The sequence below is a fragment of the Felis catus genome, chromosome B2 (assembly GCF_018350175.1).
Source record: "Felis catus isolate Fca126 chromosome B2, F.catus_Fca126_mat1.0, whole genome shotgun sequence".
NCBI classification, from domain to species: Eukaryota; Metazoa; Chordata; class Mammalia; order Carnivora; family Felidae; genus Felis; species Felis catus.
This window is the reverse complement of record NC_058372.1, coordinates 142,772,345-142,785,914: the sequence shown is the minus strand read 5'-3', so window position 1 is coordinate 142,785,914 and position 13,570 is coordinate 142,772,345. Positions and strand designations below refer to the sequence as shown.

Below are 13,570 nucleotides of genomic sequence, written 5' to 3'. Positions count from 1 at the left end.
AAATTATTCCTAAGGTGAAATCTGTTTTCATAAGTCTGTTTATAATCTATAGCCTAGAGGGAACATCAGGTAACATAGTGACATGGTGCATAATTTTCTAAATATCCAGGAATTTTCAAATCTTTACACATTTACTATCTTAGAACTCAGTTATATAGGTGGATTATTAACTTTTCACCCCCAATTATACTTTGCATCTTACAAACATCTAGGCCTCATGTTCTCCTTTAGTTCTGTTTTCAAGTACAAAGCTCAGTGCTTTCTCAACATTCAGTAAATGTCCTAGCCTGACTAGCCCTTGGGTCTTCCAAATACATAAAAATGCTTAGTACAATATGTGAATTTCGTCCCACATTTGAGCACTTCTTTTCTGATCCATTTAATTCTGTTTGGAAGGAGCTAAAGTTTCAATACACATATATGCCTAAAAGAGACCAGAATTTCAAACTCAATGCGTATGGTATTCTCTTAGAAATGTACCTTGAAGAAATTGCTGACCGTATAATAGAAGTTGATGTGGAATGCCAAACAGATGCATTTTTGGACAGACCACCAACACCACTCTTTATTCCTGCTAAAACTGGCAAAGATGTGGCCACCCAAATACTAGAAGGAGAGGTACAGTGCTTTATCTGGACTTCCCTCTATCTTCTTTATAAACAGGTTAAGTTAGGTTTAGTTAAAAGCTTACAAACCACTTCATAATCAGAAAGATTCTACTTATTGGATTTCTTTCCAACTGTACTTATAATAGTTTTATCCTGAAATAGCATATTCTGATTTCTCCTCTTTGCAGATCAGAAATAAAAATCATTAGAAATATTTTTAGAATGTCTGCACTTTGATTTTTTCGCATACTTGATTAATGTCTGAATACAAGGTAAATTTGTACCAAATAAAGAAAAATAGCCTCTCTGGTATAAGATACTGGTATAAGAGGTCCACTGTTAGCTGCTTATAAATTATATAATTTTCATTAAGATAATCTCCCTATGTTAGAAAAAAACTAAAATAATTTCATCTTCATATCAATGTAGAATACATAAATAAGCCAGTTTATGAAATGGAAGAAGAGAAGCCATGCTTATGTGCATAATGACTTGGGTGAGATTTAAGACTTGAAGGAACTTGAAAGAACTTCCATTGAAATTGAGAAATAAAATAAGTCTTCACAAACTACATCCAAGGGTATAGCTGCCTCTAAACCCTGGAGAAGAACCACCAAAATGCCCTTTATTCTTGTCCCTTAGTTCTTCAAAGTGTTAGTGAAAACAAACCAGTAAAAATTGAGTCGAAAGGGCAAAAACTGAGAAATACAAGGATATTTCTTTCAGGTTTCAGAGTCTGCTCTTAAAATTATTGAGTATCAGGGTTCATTTTGATGGCTCTGTAGGTCTTTATATAATTTGGACTCAAAATGATTTTTGCCTGTAAATGAAATGCTTATTGTGTGTGCCCTGTGGGGCTGTGTTGAGTGTTGGAAACCATTAAGTAAAGCACCATCACAGCATCTATAGCACACACAAGATCCTCAATAAACAGTATCCTGTCATGACTACTTTTCTGGATGTTGTTTCTTTCAGCATTTGGTTCATGACTCGGATTTTAAATTTGCTTTGTTTTGTGTGTTTTTAAGCTCTTTGACTTTGATCTTGAAGTTAAACCAATGTTAGAAGTTCTGGTGGGAAAGACCATTGAGCAGTCTCTTTTGGAAGTAATGGAAGAAGAAGAGTTGGCTAACCTGCGGGCCAGTCAGTATGCGTATGAAGAGTTACGCAACGTCGAACTTGCTGAAGTCCAGCGACTTGCAGAGCAAGAGAAACGACACAGAGAGGAAAAAGTATAGAACTCTAGTTTTCTTTCTTAGTCTTTGGATGTTTAACAGATCATGTTCTGAATCACACATAGTATGTCATAGAGCTAGAGATCTTTGCAAATATGTTAGAAAAGAGTTTGTTGCTCAGTTATCTCCTATAGATCACAGAACTTTTACACACAGAAGCACATTCTTTAATACCAGCTTACGTATATGTACCTAGAGTTCGCAAAAGTTTCTAAATGTAATTTTAATTACATTTGTAATTACATTTAATTTCATTTGTAATCACATATGTCCCGACTGAAAGGCAGTCTTACATATCAAGATTCCTAGCAAAGGAAATGTATTGGTTTTTCCATAATCAGTGGCAGAAAAGTAGAAGGGAAAAGTGGACTAGATTGGGGATGGGTGTGGTGGAGAAGCAGAGGATCCAGACAGAATTCTGGGTCTTTTTTCTCAGTGGCCAGACCCTTCTCTATGCCCTAGGGATTCTCCAGAACTTCTTTGCGTAATATTGCTTCACATTACAAGTTTTTAGAACTTTTAATAAGAAAAGTTCTAGGATCTAGTTTTTAAAAAATGCCAATAACCTTCAATTAGGAAGTGATAGGCTCAATCATCTTTTAAGACTTTTTCTGGGTCTGGTAATAATTGTCACCCTCTGTTGGACACCGAATGTATAAATTATGTAGGAGTGACTGAATACCTAAAAGAGTTCAGACAATTTCCCAAAGAGTCTCACTCACAGCACAGAATAGCTTAGTTGTTGGGATATTCTGCTCAATACCTAATTAAATTGACTTTTAGTTTTTCTCCAAAATGAATAATTAATTGCGTAAAGGGCATAGGGCTTATGGTAGAGATTATGCAAATGAAGACCATTTGTTTACAAATGTAAAATGATCAGTGGCAGTATTAGCTTTATTGAAATAATCAGTGAAATGCTCATCAAAGGAAACTTCTTGTTTATTTGCTATTAGGAAATATACTGTGAAAACAATGAAGAATACAAATCATCTAAATTTATATTTACTTAAATTCTGAAAATAGACTTAATAAGAAACTACATTAATTTTCCCACTTCCACATGGGAGCAGAGAAGATGATTCATTAGCTCTATAGATATCCTATGGTCTACAAAAAGCAACAACAAAAAAAGGTTTATAATTTTCAGAATTTTATGAATTCAAAGAATCATTACAAATGACACAACTCGTTGGCCCAGGTACTTTAAATGAAGATATCTGAGCAACTATAATTTTCATATTGGTAGTTTATTATACTAGTTGCTAATAATAGTTATATATTATTCTTTGCTAACACCCATACGGTCAACCGTGCACGTGTTGAAATTCTTTTGCTTAAAAATGGATCAGCAGATGAATTTCACCTGAAGCTCATCCCTTGTTTGACTTCCTGTTTGAAATTCTCTAAAACCTTCATGCACCATTAACGGATTCCTCGCTGTCCACGTTTTGATCCAAATCCGCGTCCAGATTCTTGCCCTCAGCGCACGCGGCGCTGGGGGAGGACGGCGCGGCTGAGTAACCGTGTGCGGGCGTGTCTTGTGCGTGCAGGAGCGCCGGAAGCGACAGCAGTGGGAGGTGGTGTACAAACACAGCGAGACGGCGCAGAAAGTGGCGGCGCGCGCGTTCGCCCAGCGGTACCTGGCCGACCTTCTCCCCTCGGTGTTCGACAGCCTCCGGGACGGCGGCTACTTCTACGACCCCGTTGAAAGAGGTTTGTGGGGGTGTTGTCAGGTCGCTCTGCTACTGTCCGCTTCCTCTGAATGCTTCCAAGTAATCCCGTGCCCGTTTCCGTTCGGAATTGGAATCTGTCTTTGAAACCAACTCTGAAAGTCAATTCGAGTCGTGTTAAGTTGGTACTATTACTAATGAGAGGTATGCTAGAAAGACCTGGACTTGTCTTTTGCTGAGAAGCAGCACTGGGAAGTAGGAAGAACTAGGACCTGATGTCAAAAACTTGAGTGCGGGCCCCAGTTGCATCCTGGGTCAGCTGTATGACCTTCAATTTCCTCATGGGTGAAATGAGGATTATTTAGGAGCTAAATGTCAAAATATGTGTGGAACACGATGTGTATGAAATATGTGTGTACGTACTTGTAACTTTTTCTCAGCTGACTCCCTGTTCTGCTCAAAAACCCTTAAAGTCTTCATTCGCTTAGGTGTGGACACCATCCCAGGGCCTGTATTAGGTGTGGGAGATAAAAACAAGGAGACCTGTCTCTGAGCTTAGAGAATCGCACCTGTCAGCTCTCTGTCCACCCTCTGAGCCCCACCCCTCAGCTAGTCAGGCCAAATGAACAGTTTCTCAGAGCTGCCCTCCTTCCTCACGTTCAGAAGCATTTAAATTCACAAAATGTGTACAGGTCCTATTTCAAATGGCTAATAGTATTTGGGATCAGAGTTCAGTAATATTAATTTTCACTGGTTACAGATTCAATTCAGTACACATGCATAAGGGGTCAGATTACAGACAAATATTATTAGTTTATATTGTACTTTACCATTTCTGTTGTATTTTTTATACATGATAGCATTGATACCAGTAACCCTGGGGGGTAGATAGAGCAGATCAATTCCCATTTTTCAGAAGTAGAAACTGAAGCCCAGAGAAGTTAAATACCTTCTCCCAGACAGGCAGGGAAGCCATTAGGCCTGGGACTCTGACCCCAGGTCCAGTGCTCTTCCTGTGCTTCGTTGCCGCCTCCTTGGGGTCTAGCTAGACTGCTGTTAGCCACACAGAGTCTGGTAACTTTTTTTCCCCTCATGAATTGCTAAAAAAAAAAAAAAAAAAAAAAGTCACAGATCATTGAGAAGCTTGCAAATGAGATTCATGCCTCAGATTAAAAAATTATTTATAGTAGTGAATATAATATTCTATTATACTCTCTATTGTCACCCCATTGAAAAGTAACAGATGCTACCCCCTCCCCCAAAAAGCTATTTTGAAACATTAAAATGTATATTGTAATGGATCATATTTTTTAAAAGGCTTACACAGTAGATTTCCATTTCAGTTTGAACAAATTTATCACTAATGGAAGCACCTAGTTTCTGACCCATTTCTAGATGGCCTTGTTCTCAGATACTCTCTGACCCTTGGTCAGCTCCTCATGGGCTCCGGGCCTCAGATGGGAGCATTCTCTTTATCATCTTGGTTCAGTCCCACATTTGTATTGCATTTGGATTGGAGTTCTGCTCCCAGACCCACATCTTCCTCCCCACTCCTGAACCCGCCCCCTCGTCTACCTCAGATTGTACCTGTGCAGTCAGCTCCAAAGGCTTGGACTCCAAGGAAGGCTTCATAGTTTTGAAAATACTATTTTTGCTGCAATAGAAAGGAAATGGACCAAAACATACAGAGAGAATGTGGCAAAATTAATGTTGTATAAGTCTATTTGATATTTTAAGTATTAAGAAAACAGTGGGGGGGGGGGGTTGTGCTGGGTGGCTCAGTGAGTTAAGCCTCCAGCTCTTGATTTTGGCTCAGGTTATGATCTTGAAGTTTGTGAGATCGAGCCCATGTCAGGCTGCACACTGACAGTGCAGAGCCTGCTTGGGATTCTCTCTCTCTGCTCCTCCCCTGTTCTCACGTCTTTCTCTCTCTCTCTCTCTCTCTCAAAATAAATAACCTTAATATAAATAAGTAAATAGAACTGTGTTAATGAGCCTTCAACATTAGGGGGAAAGCACAGATTCTTCCTATCTATAATGATTCATAAAAATCATTATAATGAAATTATAATGAATTTCATTTTAACAAAATTAACTTTTTTTAATTACAGATATTGAAATAGGATTCCTTCCATGGCTAATGAATGAAGTTGACAAAACCATGGAATACAGTATGGTGGGAAGAACAGTGCTTGACAGTAAGTTGTTTTATTTTATGTAAAAGTCATTTCTGAGGCTCCTGGCTGGCTCAGTCAGTAGAGCATGCAACTCTTGATCTCGGGGTTGTAAGCTCAAGCCCTGTGTTGGGTGTAGAGATTACTTAAAAAAAAATTTTTTTTTAAAGAAAAGTCATTTCTGAAATGTTCCAGTAGAAAGAATGAATAGAAGATGTTAAATTTTATAGTTTTAGTTTTTAAAGTTTCATTATATCAATTGTATTAACAAAGGCGCATATTTTTACCCTCAATAATACTTTTGGTTGTTGTATAATTTGGTCAGAATCAATATCTTCTGTCATTACTTTATAAATGATATTCTGGTAAAACACGCATTGAATGTAATTCATATTCAGTGCGTTAAGTGGCACAGAAGTTAAATGTGCCAATATCGTATAAAAGGTTACAATACAGGGTAGGGATGAGGCCTGGTGAGTGCTTTATAGTCCTCTGTAAGTCAGCATTATAACTACCCAAATCCAAACAGTCAGTGATTTTTCCACATAAAATTTTTCAGTGTTGATTCGTGAGGTGGTTGAGAAGAGACTGGCTGCGTATGAGCAGAGGGACGACCAGCCCCCGGCCGGGAAGCCTAAGGACGAGCTCGGGGGGTCCGGGAGGACGACAGAACCACCAGTGGGTTATGAACTCCAGGAACAAAGCACAGCACAGCCACAGAGGCCACCTCTGGGAAGAGACTCCCTGCAAAGAACACCAGATGATGGAAGGTATATGGAGAGTGTGTTAGCCCAAGAAACAAAGCTTATGGAAGAAGGAGAGTATGAGCAAACAAAAATAAGGAAAACCTCGGGGACAGAAGTGCTACAACCAAGGGGAGACTTCCAGCCATGAAACCAATCAACGGCCAGTCAGCATTGCAAGCAATCAGGTAATGGTGCGCAGGCCCCCTCAGGTTATGGAAATTATGTTGCATTTACTCAACATGTCTTTTTGTCTACTGGATTGGACAAATCAAATATGTTGAAATAATAAAACTAATTGAAATGAAACTTAATTCATTTATTTACTGGTAGACTATCTAGAAGCTATACTGTAACTCTAATGAGAATCATGTGTATTACAAACTTTACCGCTAATATAACTAACAAATATATTTTCCCTTAATTTTTCTAATTTTGTGGGTTAGCTTTTTTTTTTTAAGTATCATATTTCATGTTAGATATCAGTGCTGTCAGCCAGTAAGCCTTTTTCTTCTTTATGGGAAAACCATTTAACCTCCTCCATGCAAGAATACCTAACTGTTGTGTCACTGAAAGCTGTAGTGCCCCCTCCTGGCAAGGACAAGAAATATACCCTTATTTGTGTCAAACTAAATAGATGGTTGGTTACCCCTTCCATCTGCAATATTCAGGTAAAGCCCAAGAGTCTACAAATTGGTAATAGGCGCTTGTCCATTTTTTTCACATTTCTATTAAAAAAATTCAAACAATACCAATGAAGCTAAAGTCTCTACTTGCCCTTATGCAGTTCCACTCCCCTCCTCAGTATAATCATTGTTATCATTGTTATAATTAGGTGAGTACCTTCTAGGCCTTTTTCAAGATATACATATACATTTAAAACCTAAAAATATAGGGGTTGACTTTTCTTTATATAAATGTAAATGTATAGTTTGCATTTTTCACCTAACAATATATCATAGACCTTAAAGGTTAGTACATATAAATATCTTTTTTAAATATGGTAAGATATTATATGTTATGACTATATTGTAGGGAATTCACATTTGACTTTTTAATCTAAACTTGTCTGAAGAGTTTACCTGGACTATTGAAAATCACAGATATTTTCTCTCTCAAGTCAGATTAACCTTAAGCAGTCATTGAAGCCCTCTGAAGCTTTAGGTAGATACAGCCTATTTTCCTCAGAATATTTGTAGTGAGCTGTAGTGAGTTGAAATAACTTGCAGTTATTAATACATTACCTTAGTTTCTTTTGAAGATAAATACCAAAAATGTATCCACATTTTAAAAATGGAGAAAGAACATTTTCCTCCATTTGTAAAAAGAAATGCACCGTATGTCTACATAGCATTATATGCTTTTCAAACCATTTTCCCATGTATTATACCACTTTATCATTTTAACCTCGTAGCAACCCTTCTGAGGTATGTGTGGCAATATTTTTATTTTCATTTTTAACAGTCTTATTAATTAGGTCAGCCAGCAAACATTAACTGCATGCCTGCTGTCTATTGGGCCCTGTGTAGGAGACTGCCAGTAACAGCCTAGCAGTGGGGCTAAATAAAGTAGGGGTATAAATAAGGAAACCACAGCTCAGGGATTTTAGGTGATTTGTCATGAGTCACAAGCCTTGTAAGTAATGGGATGGAAGCTAGAACATAAATCTTCCTTCTAATCTACTGTACTTTCTTGTAAACAACATTGAGCCCTTGTGAGATACAGAGAATAACTTTAAATAAATTATTGCATCAGCAGCATTTTTAAAAATTGGAATCACACCTGTTACCATTGCTAGGTTATTCCATCTTGTTAAAGTCTCTATGAGCATCCTAAAGTATACAAGATATTAATTTTGGAAAGAACAACAAGGCATTTTTTTTATTGGGATCACTGTGAATCATTATTATTGATTTTAAAAACCTACAGTTTTAAAAATGCTTTCAAAATGGATTGGAGGTTGATTATCATCTACAATTCTAATCCTCTTTTACAGTAACCTAATCCATTAAACACTTTGCAGATGTTCCATTAAACATCCAGACTTGTGCTCTATAATTCCATGAATTAATTCAGTTTATTAAATATATGAAAATCTGTAGACTCCACACTGAAATCAGTTAAGTTTAACTGCCATCCTATTAGATGCTACAGAGAAACAAAAATGATTAAGAGGTTAGGTGACTGTCCCTGTGAGAAAACTTAGAGAAACAGGTTATATATTATCTGGAGAAAAAGTATTGAGTGGAAACTTTAAATTGGCTTTGCCTACATGTGCTAATACTCTTCTTATGAGTTCTTTTCCTTTCCATCATTTCTACTAACACTAAGCCAACAGATGCTAAATAGTAATAAAATGCATGTTATGTAATAAATTTATAGAGACTGTCATCCCTGACAGTGATAAATTCCCACATCACTAAAATAGGGCAGAGAGTTCAAAGTAGTTTTCTCCAGTGTAGGCGTCATGGTGTTCAAGTCATTCTGACTTCTCTTGAGCTGAGGGGTGTTGGCACGGCCTGGGAAGTCCCTCAGGGCAGCTCAGGGCAGTGACTGGAAGCCTGGATACCGGAGCCAGACCGCCTGGGCTTGCTTTCTGTCCTGCAAGAATACAGTCTTCACCACACATTAGGTGGTTTGCTTTTGTTATTAGGAAAAAGAACTGACTTATCAGTCATGTCCTATTTCTGAAATATGGCAGGGTGGGAAACCTGCAGAAGGAAAAACTATTTGGAGACTATAATTCCTTTGAAAGTCATAACGGGGATGGGACAAGTGGCATTTTCATGTCATATCAAAATGTTATGGTACCATAACCATCAAAATGTTAATGATCCCCATTTCTTCTCTCCTAGAAAGCTTTCATTTTCTTATCATGGTGTTAAAACATATCAACCACAACAGCTACATTTTTTAAATCTATAATCTTATTTTCATGTGCTTCACTTACTATGAAAAATTTGGCACATTCTGCTTTTCTATTTTGTTTATAAGTGAATTACAGAAAGTATTTATATACATCCTATAGCTTAATAGCTGTAGCCATTTATCTTAATTTATTTAGCCTAAAGGCATTCTGGAGAGGTCCGAAACAGGGATTTAATTTCCCCGCAGACCAATTAGCACCTATTGTTTCTTAGCCATAGTTCCCAGGTCTAACCAGAACCAGCCTTCTCCTGACTTGTCCATCAGAAGCACAAACAAGAATGTTGCAAATCAGGTTTTTATCACTATGATAAAAAATACTGTTAGTGATATTGGATTGGTGTCTGTAATTCTCCCTTTGAATTGAAGGATTAGTGATATCAATTTACAGATTAAAATTTAATGAATTGATAGCTTAGATGATGTTTTTGTTTTTCATAAACCATGAGAATAGTATAACTGAAATACGTGAGAAGATACAGTGATGACACTATAATTTTGCGTATAAATAAAATCTATGAAATATTGAAGATAATTTCAGGATAAAAGTATTTTGAAGATAACATTTAAACAATTTTAAATCTTTTTTTTAACGTTTATTTATTTTTGAGAGAGAGAGACAGAGACAGAGCATGAGCAGGAGAGGGGCAGAGAGAGAGGGAAACACAGATCCGAAGCAGGCTCCAGGCTCTGAGCTGTCAGCACAGAGCCTGATGCAGGGCTCAAACTCACTAACTGCGAGACCATGACCTAAGCTGAAATCAGACGCTTAACCGACTGAGCCAACCAAGTGTCCCGAGCAATTTTAAATCTTTTGAGAAGAGTTCAAAGCATGAATAAATTTTTATCGCTATATGCATCAATAATTTTTGTAAATATCAAAGCATTTTTAAATAGTTTATTAGCTCTTTTTTTAAGTTTTATTTTTATTATTATTTGAGAGAGAGAGGGTGTGCAGAGAAGGGGCAGAGAAAGAGAGGGAGGGAGAAAATCCCAAGCAGACTCCACACTGTCAGCCACAGAGCCCAGCACGGGGCTCGAATCCACAAACCATGAGATCATGACCTGAGCCGAAACCAAGAGGCAGACACTTCACCAACTGAGCCACCCAGGCACCCCAGTATTAGAACATTTTTATTTGCACTACTGTATATATGGTCTTCTAACATTTTAGAGTATACTGATATCCATATTTACCACTAGGTGTCAGTAAAACTCTAAGGTAAAGTGAACTTGCCTCCAACTTCATACATGATGAGAACGAGACCTTGGTAGACAGAGTTCAAAAATACATTGTATTCCTTGGAGACACTAGACTCACAGTGAATTTTTTATCTTGCCCTAAATGGCAGCTGCCACTGCCAGCTCTGTAGAGGTGCCAGTGGACTCCAACCTGTATCTGAACCCTTAAAATGGTTGTTGTAGAGAGGACCTTAGCTGTCAGATACTCTAGTCTTCTATCCAATACAGTATGTTTAACAGTGCCCAGTTGTCGTGTTTAGTTTGGTCTCCCCAGGCCCAGGCTATGGTAAATAAATGCTTAGTCAATTACATTATTGGATAGTTCTCATTATCAGAAGTTTCTCTTATACTGAGTCAGAATCTGTTCCATTGTAACCTATGCTTTTTGGTCATAATCCTACCATTTGGCATGAGTATGGTTCAGGGAAGCAGAACAATTTTATTACCATATTAGCCCTGTCCTATACTCCAGTAACTTTTTCCTTTCTTCCAAGCTTTTCTTTCTCTGAATGAAATATCACCACTCTTCCCAATTATTCCTCATATGGCATAGTTTCAGAACTTACTCATTCTCCATCCTGGTTACTGTTATCTTGAAACTCCCATTTGTTCAACATCATCTTAAACATGTTTCCCAGAATTAGATATACCACTACAGATGTAATCTAACTCAGCAAGGAGTACTGTGGCATTAGGATCTCCCATGATTTGGACATCACCAACTCACTTGTAAATTCAGTTATCTAGAAACCTCATTCTTAAAACACAGAGAAAAAGTCAAAATTATTTATAGGCAGTCACAATGTCACAAAAGTCCACACACTTTGCAGTGGGCCATCCAAAGCTTTTTAACGTATTGCTAACCAATTTGGCTATTTGATTATTAACTCCACAACATATTGGAAATAATATATTAACAAGGAAAAAGGGACTGCTGTGGGAAGACTCATAGGCTAACATTTATAAGAAAAAGGCAGGAGGGGCACCTGGGTGGCTCAGTCGGTTGAGCATCTGACTTTGGTTCAGTTCATGATCTCACAGTTCATGAGTTCGAGCCCCACATTGGACCCACTGCCGTCAGCCTGTCAGTGCAGAGCCCAGTTTGGATCCTCTGTCCCTTCTCTCTATCCCTCCCCTACTTACGCTCTCCCAAAAACAAATAAATATTTTTTTTTAAAAAAGGCAGGAAAAAAAGATAAAAAGCACAGTGGTATGGGGCCAAAACTGAATATTCCTCAACATGCCCTGAATACATCATTATATTACAGCTCAGTACAGAGATTAATGTTTATGGAGGAAACACTTCTAGAATGGTGGAGTAAGGACCTCTGAAAATCTCCTCTATAAAAGCAATGAGAACCCAGGCAAAATTGTCAAAAATCAAAATTTTCAGAACTCTGGAAATTAACCAAAAACTTGCAACAATGAATAACATTTATTCAAGAAAAATGGCTGAATCTCATTATGAACAGTAAAGCTTGTGGTATTTTACCTTGCTCTATTCCCATCTCATTCTTCCCAGCTCCACCATAGCCATGAAAACCAACAGACCCAGAACCACAGTCACTGAGAAAACCAGCAGCCCATCAGGCATTGAAAAGAAGCAGAACCAGCTTGGAACTCCCCAAAAGCCACATCCCCAGAAAACTGTCAATGTTTGACTGGTCTGGCAGCTCCCTCGAAAATTCCATTAACAGGGCTTATCTTTATTTGACCTGACTCAGAGCTTGCTCTGTGAGGAAAGTCCTAACACCAGGGCATTTTCTTAAAAAAAATAAATAAGTAAAAATCAGCAATTGTTTAACATGGCAGCTGCCTGAGGCAGAAATACCCATTGGAGCAACAGCAAACTTGAAAGGGAAACCTGGGGAATGAGATGACCTCAGGGAAATGCGAAAAGCTTCAAAATATTACTGAGAGTATATATATATGTAGGGTGCTTTGTAGGGCTGTGTGCCCAAGAAAGACCTGAGAACGCCCTAATTTCTCATCTCTGGCTGACCTTGAGGATCTTCACAAGCAGGAATTAAAAGCTAAGTCAGGGTTGTAAACTGCAAAAATACTGAAGGCATGTCTCAACATACATAGAAGTCCCTTAGCAAAGGGTGGAAGATTTACCAATTCAGGGCATTTAAGGAAATTGCTGTCTAATCATTAGCTGACCAGGAAGTTAACTGAGCAGAGACTTCAGAGGTAGCACACAGCAAAGAATCCAGGTCTTACAGAATTTATTCAGGAAAGTCATTAAACAAACAGCAACAACAAACAACAGCAACAAAATCCAGGTTGGAGGGGTGGGGCAAGAATTTGAGATCCAGAATTACCATATTTTCATTATTTAAAATATCCAAATTTCAATTAAAAAAATACAAGACATACAAAAAATAGAAAAGTATGGTCCATGCAAAAGAAAAAAAGCACTCAATAGAAACTGTTCTTGAGAAAGTCTAAATCTTGAACTTACTGGACAAAGACATTAATCAGCTAGTATAAATATGTTCAAAGAACTAAAGGAAACCATGTCTAAAGAATTAAAATATGAGAATGATACCTCACCATAAAAATCAGCAATTGTTTAACATGGCAGCTGCCGGATAGTGACTATCAAGAGGTTAGAAGTCATTAAAAAAAAAAAAAAAAAAAAAAGAGCCAAATAGAAATTCTGGTGTTGAAAAACTCAACTGAAATGAAAAATTCACTACAGGGTAAATAACAGATTTGAGCTGGTAGAAGAAAGAATCAATGAAGTTGAAGTTAAGTCAATTGAAAGAATCCACTCAAAAGAACAAAAAGAAAAATGAATAGGGAGAAAGAACAAGTTTCAGAGACATGGGGCACCATAAGTATACTAACAGACACATAATGGGAGTCCCAGAACGAGAGGAAAAAGAAAAGTGCAGAAAGAACATTCATAGAAACCATGTCTGAGAACATCCTCAATTTGATGAAAAATGTTAATATTTACATCCA

At 37.6% G+C, this 13,570-nt stretch overlaps 1 protein-coding gene across 2 annotated transcripts in view; it reads left to right on the top strand.

Moving 5' to 3' along the window:
* RSPH3 (radial spoke head 3) overlaps positions 1–13,246 on the top strand; it is a 33,315-nt gene extending 20,069 nt beyond the window's left edge. The window contains exons 4-9 of one of the 2 annotated variants that reach the window (XM_045058316.1): positions 473–618; positions 1,637–1,840; positions 3,397–3,559; positions 5,628–5,714; positions 6,250–6,621; positions 12,123–13,246. In XM_045058316.1, coding sequence (XP_044914251.1) covers positions 473–618; positions 1,637–1,840; positions 3,397–3,559; positions 5,628–5,714; positions 6,250–6,584 — 935 coding nt within the window. In that variant the 3' untranslated portion in view covers positions 6,585–6,621; positions 12,123–13,246. Of the gene's footprint in view, positions 1–472; positions 619–1,636; positions 1,841–3,396; positions 3,560–5,627; positions 5,715–6,249; positions 6,743–12,122 lie in introns of those variants that run through there. The other variant, XM_006932135.5, reaches the window with a different exon arrangement.
* Positions 13,247–13,570: the final 324 nt, after the last annotated feature.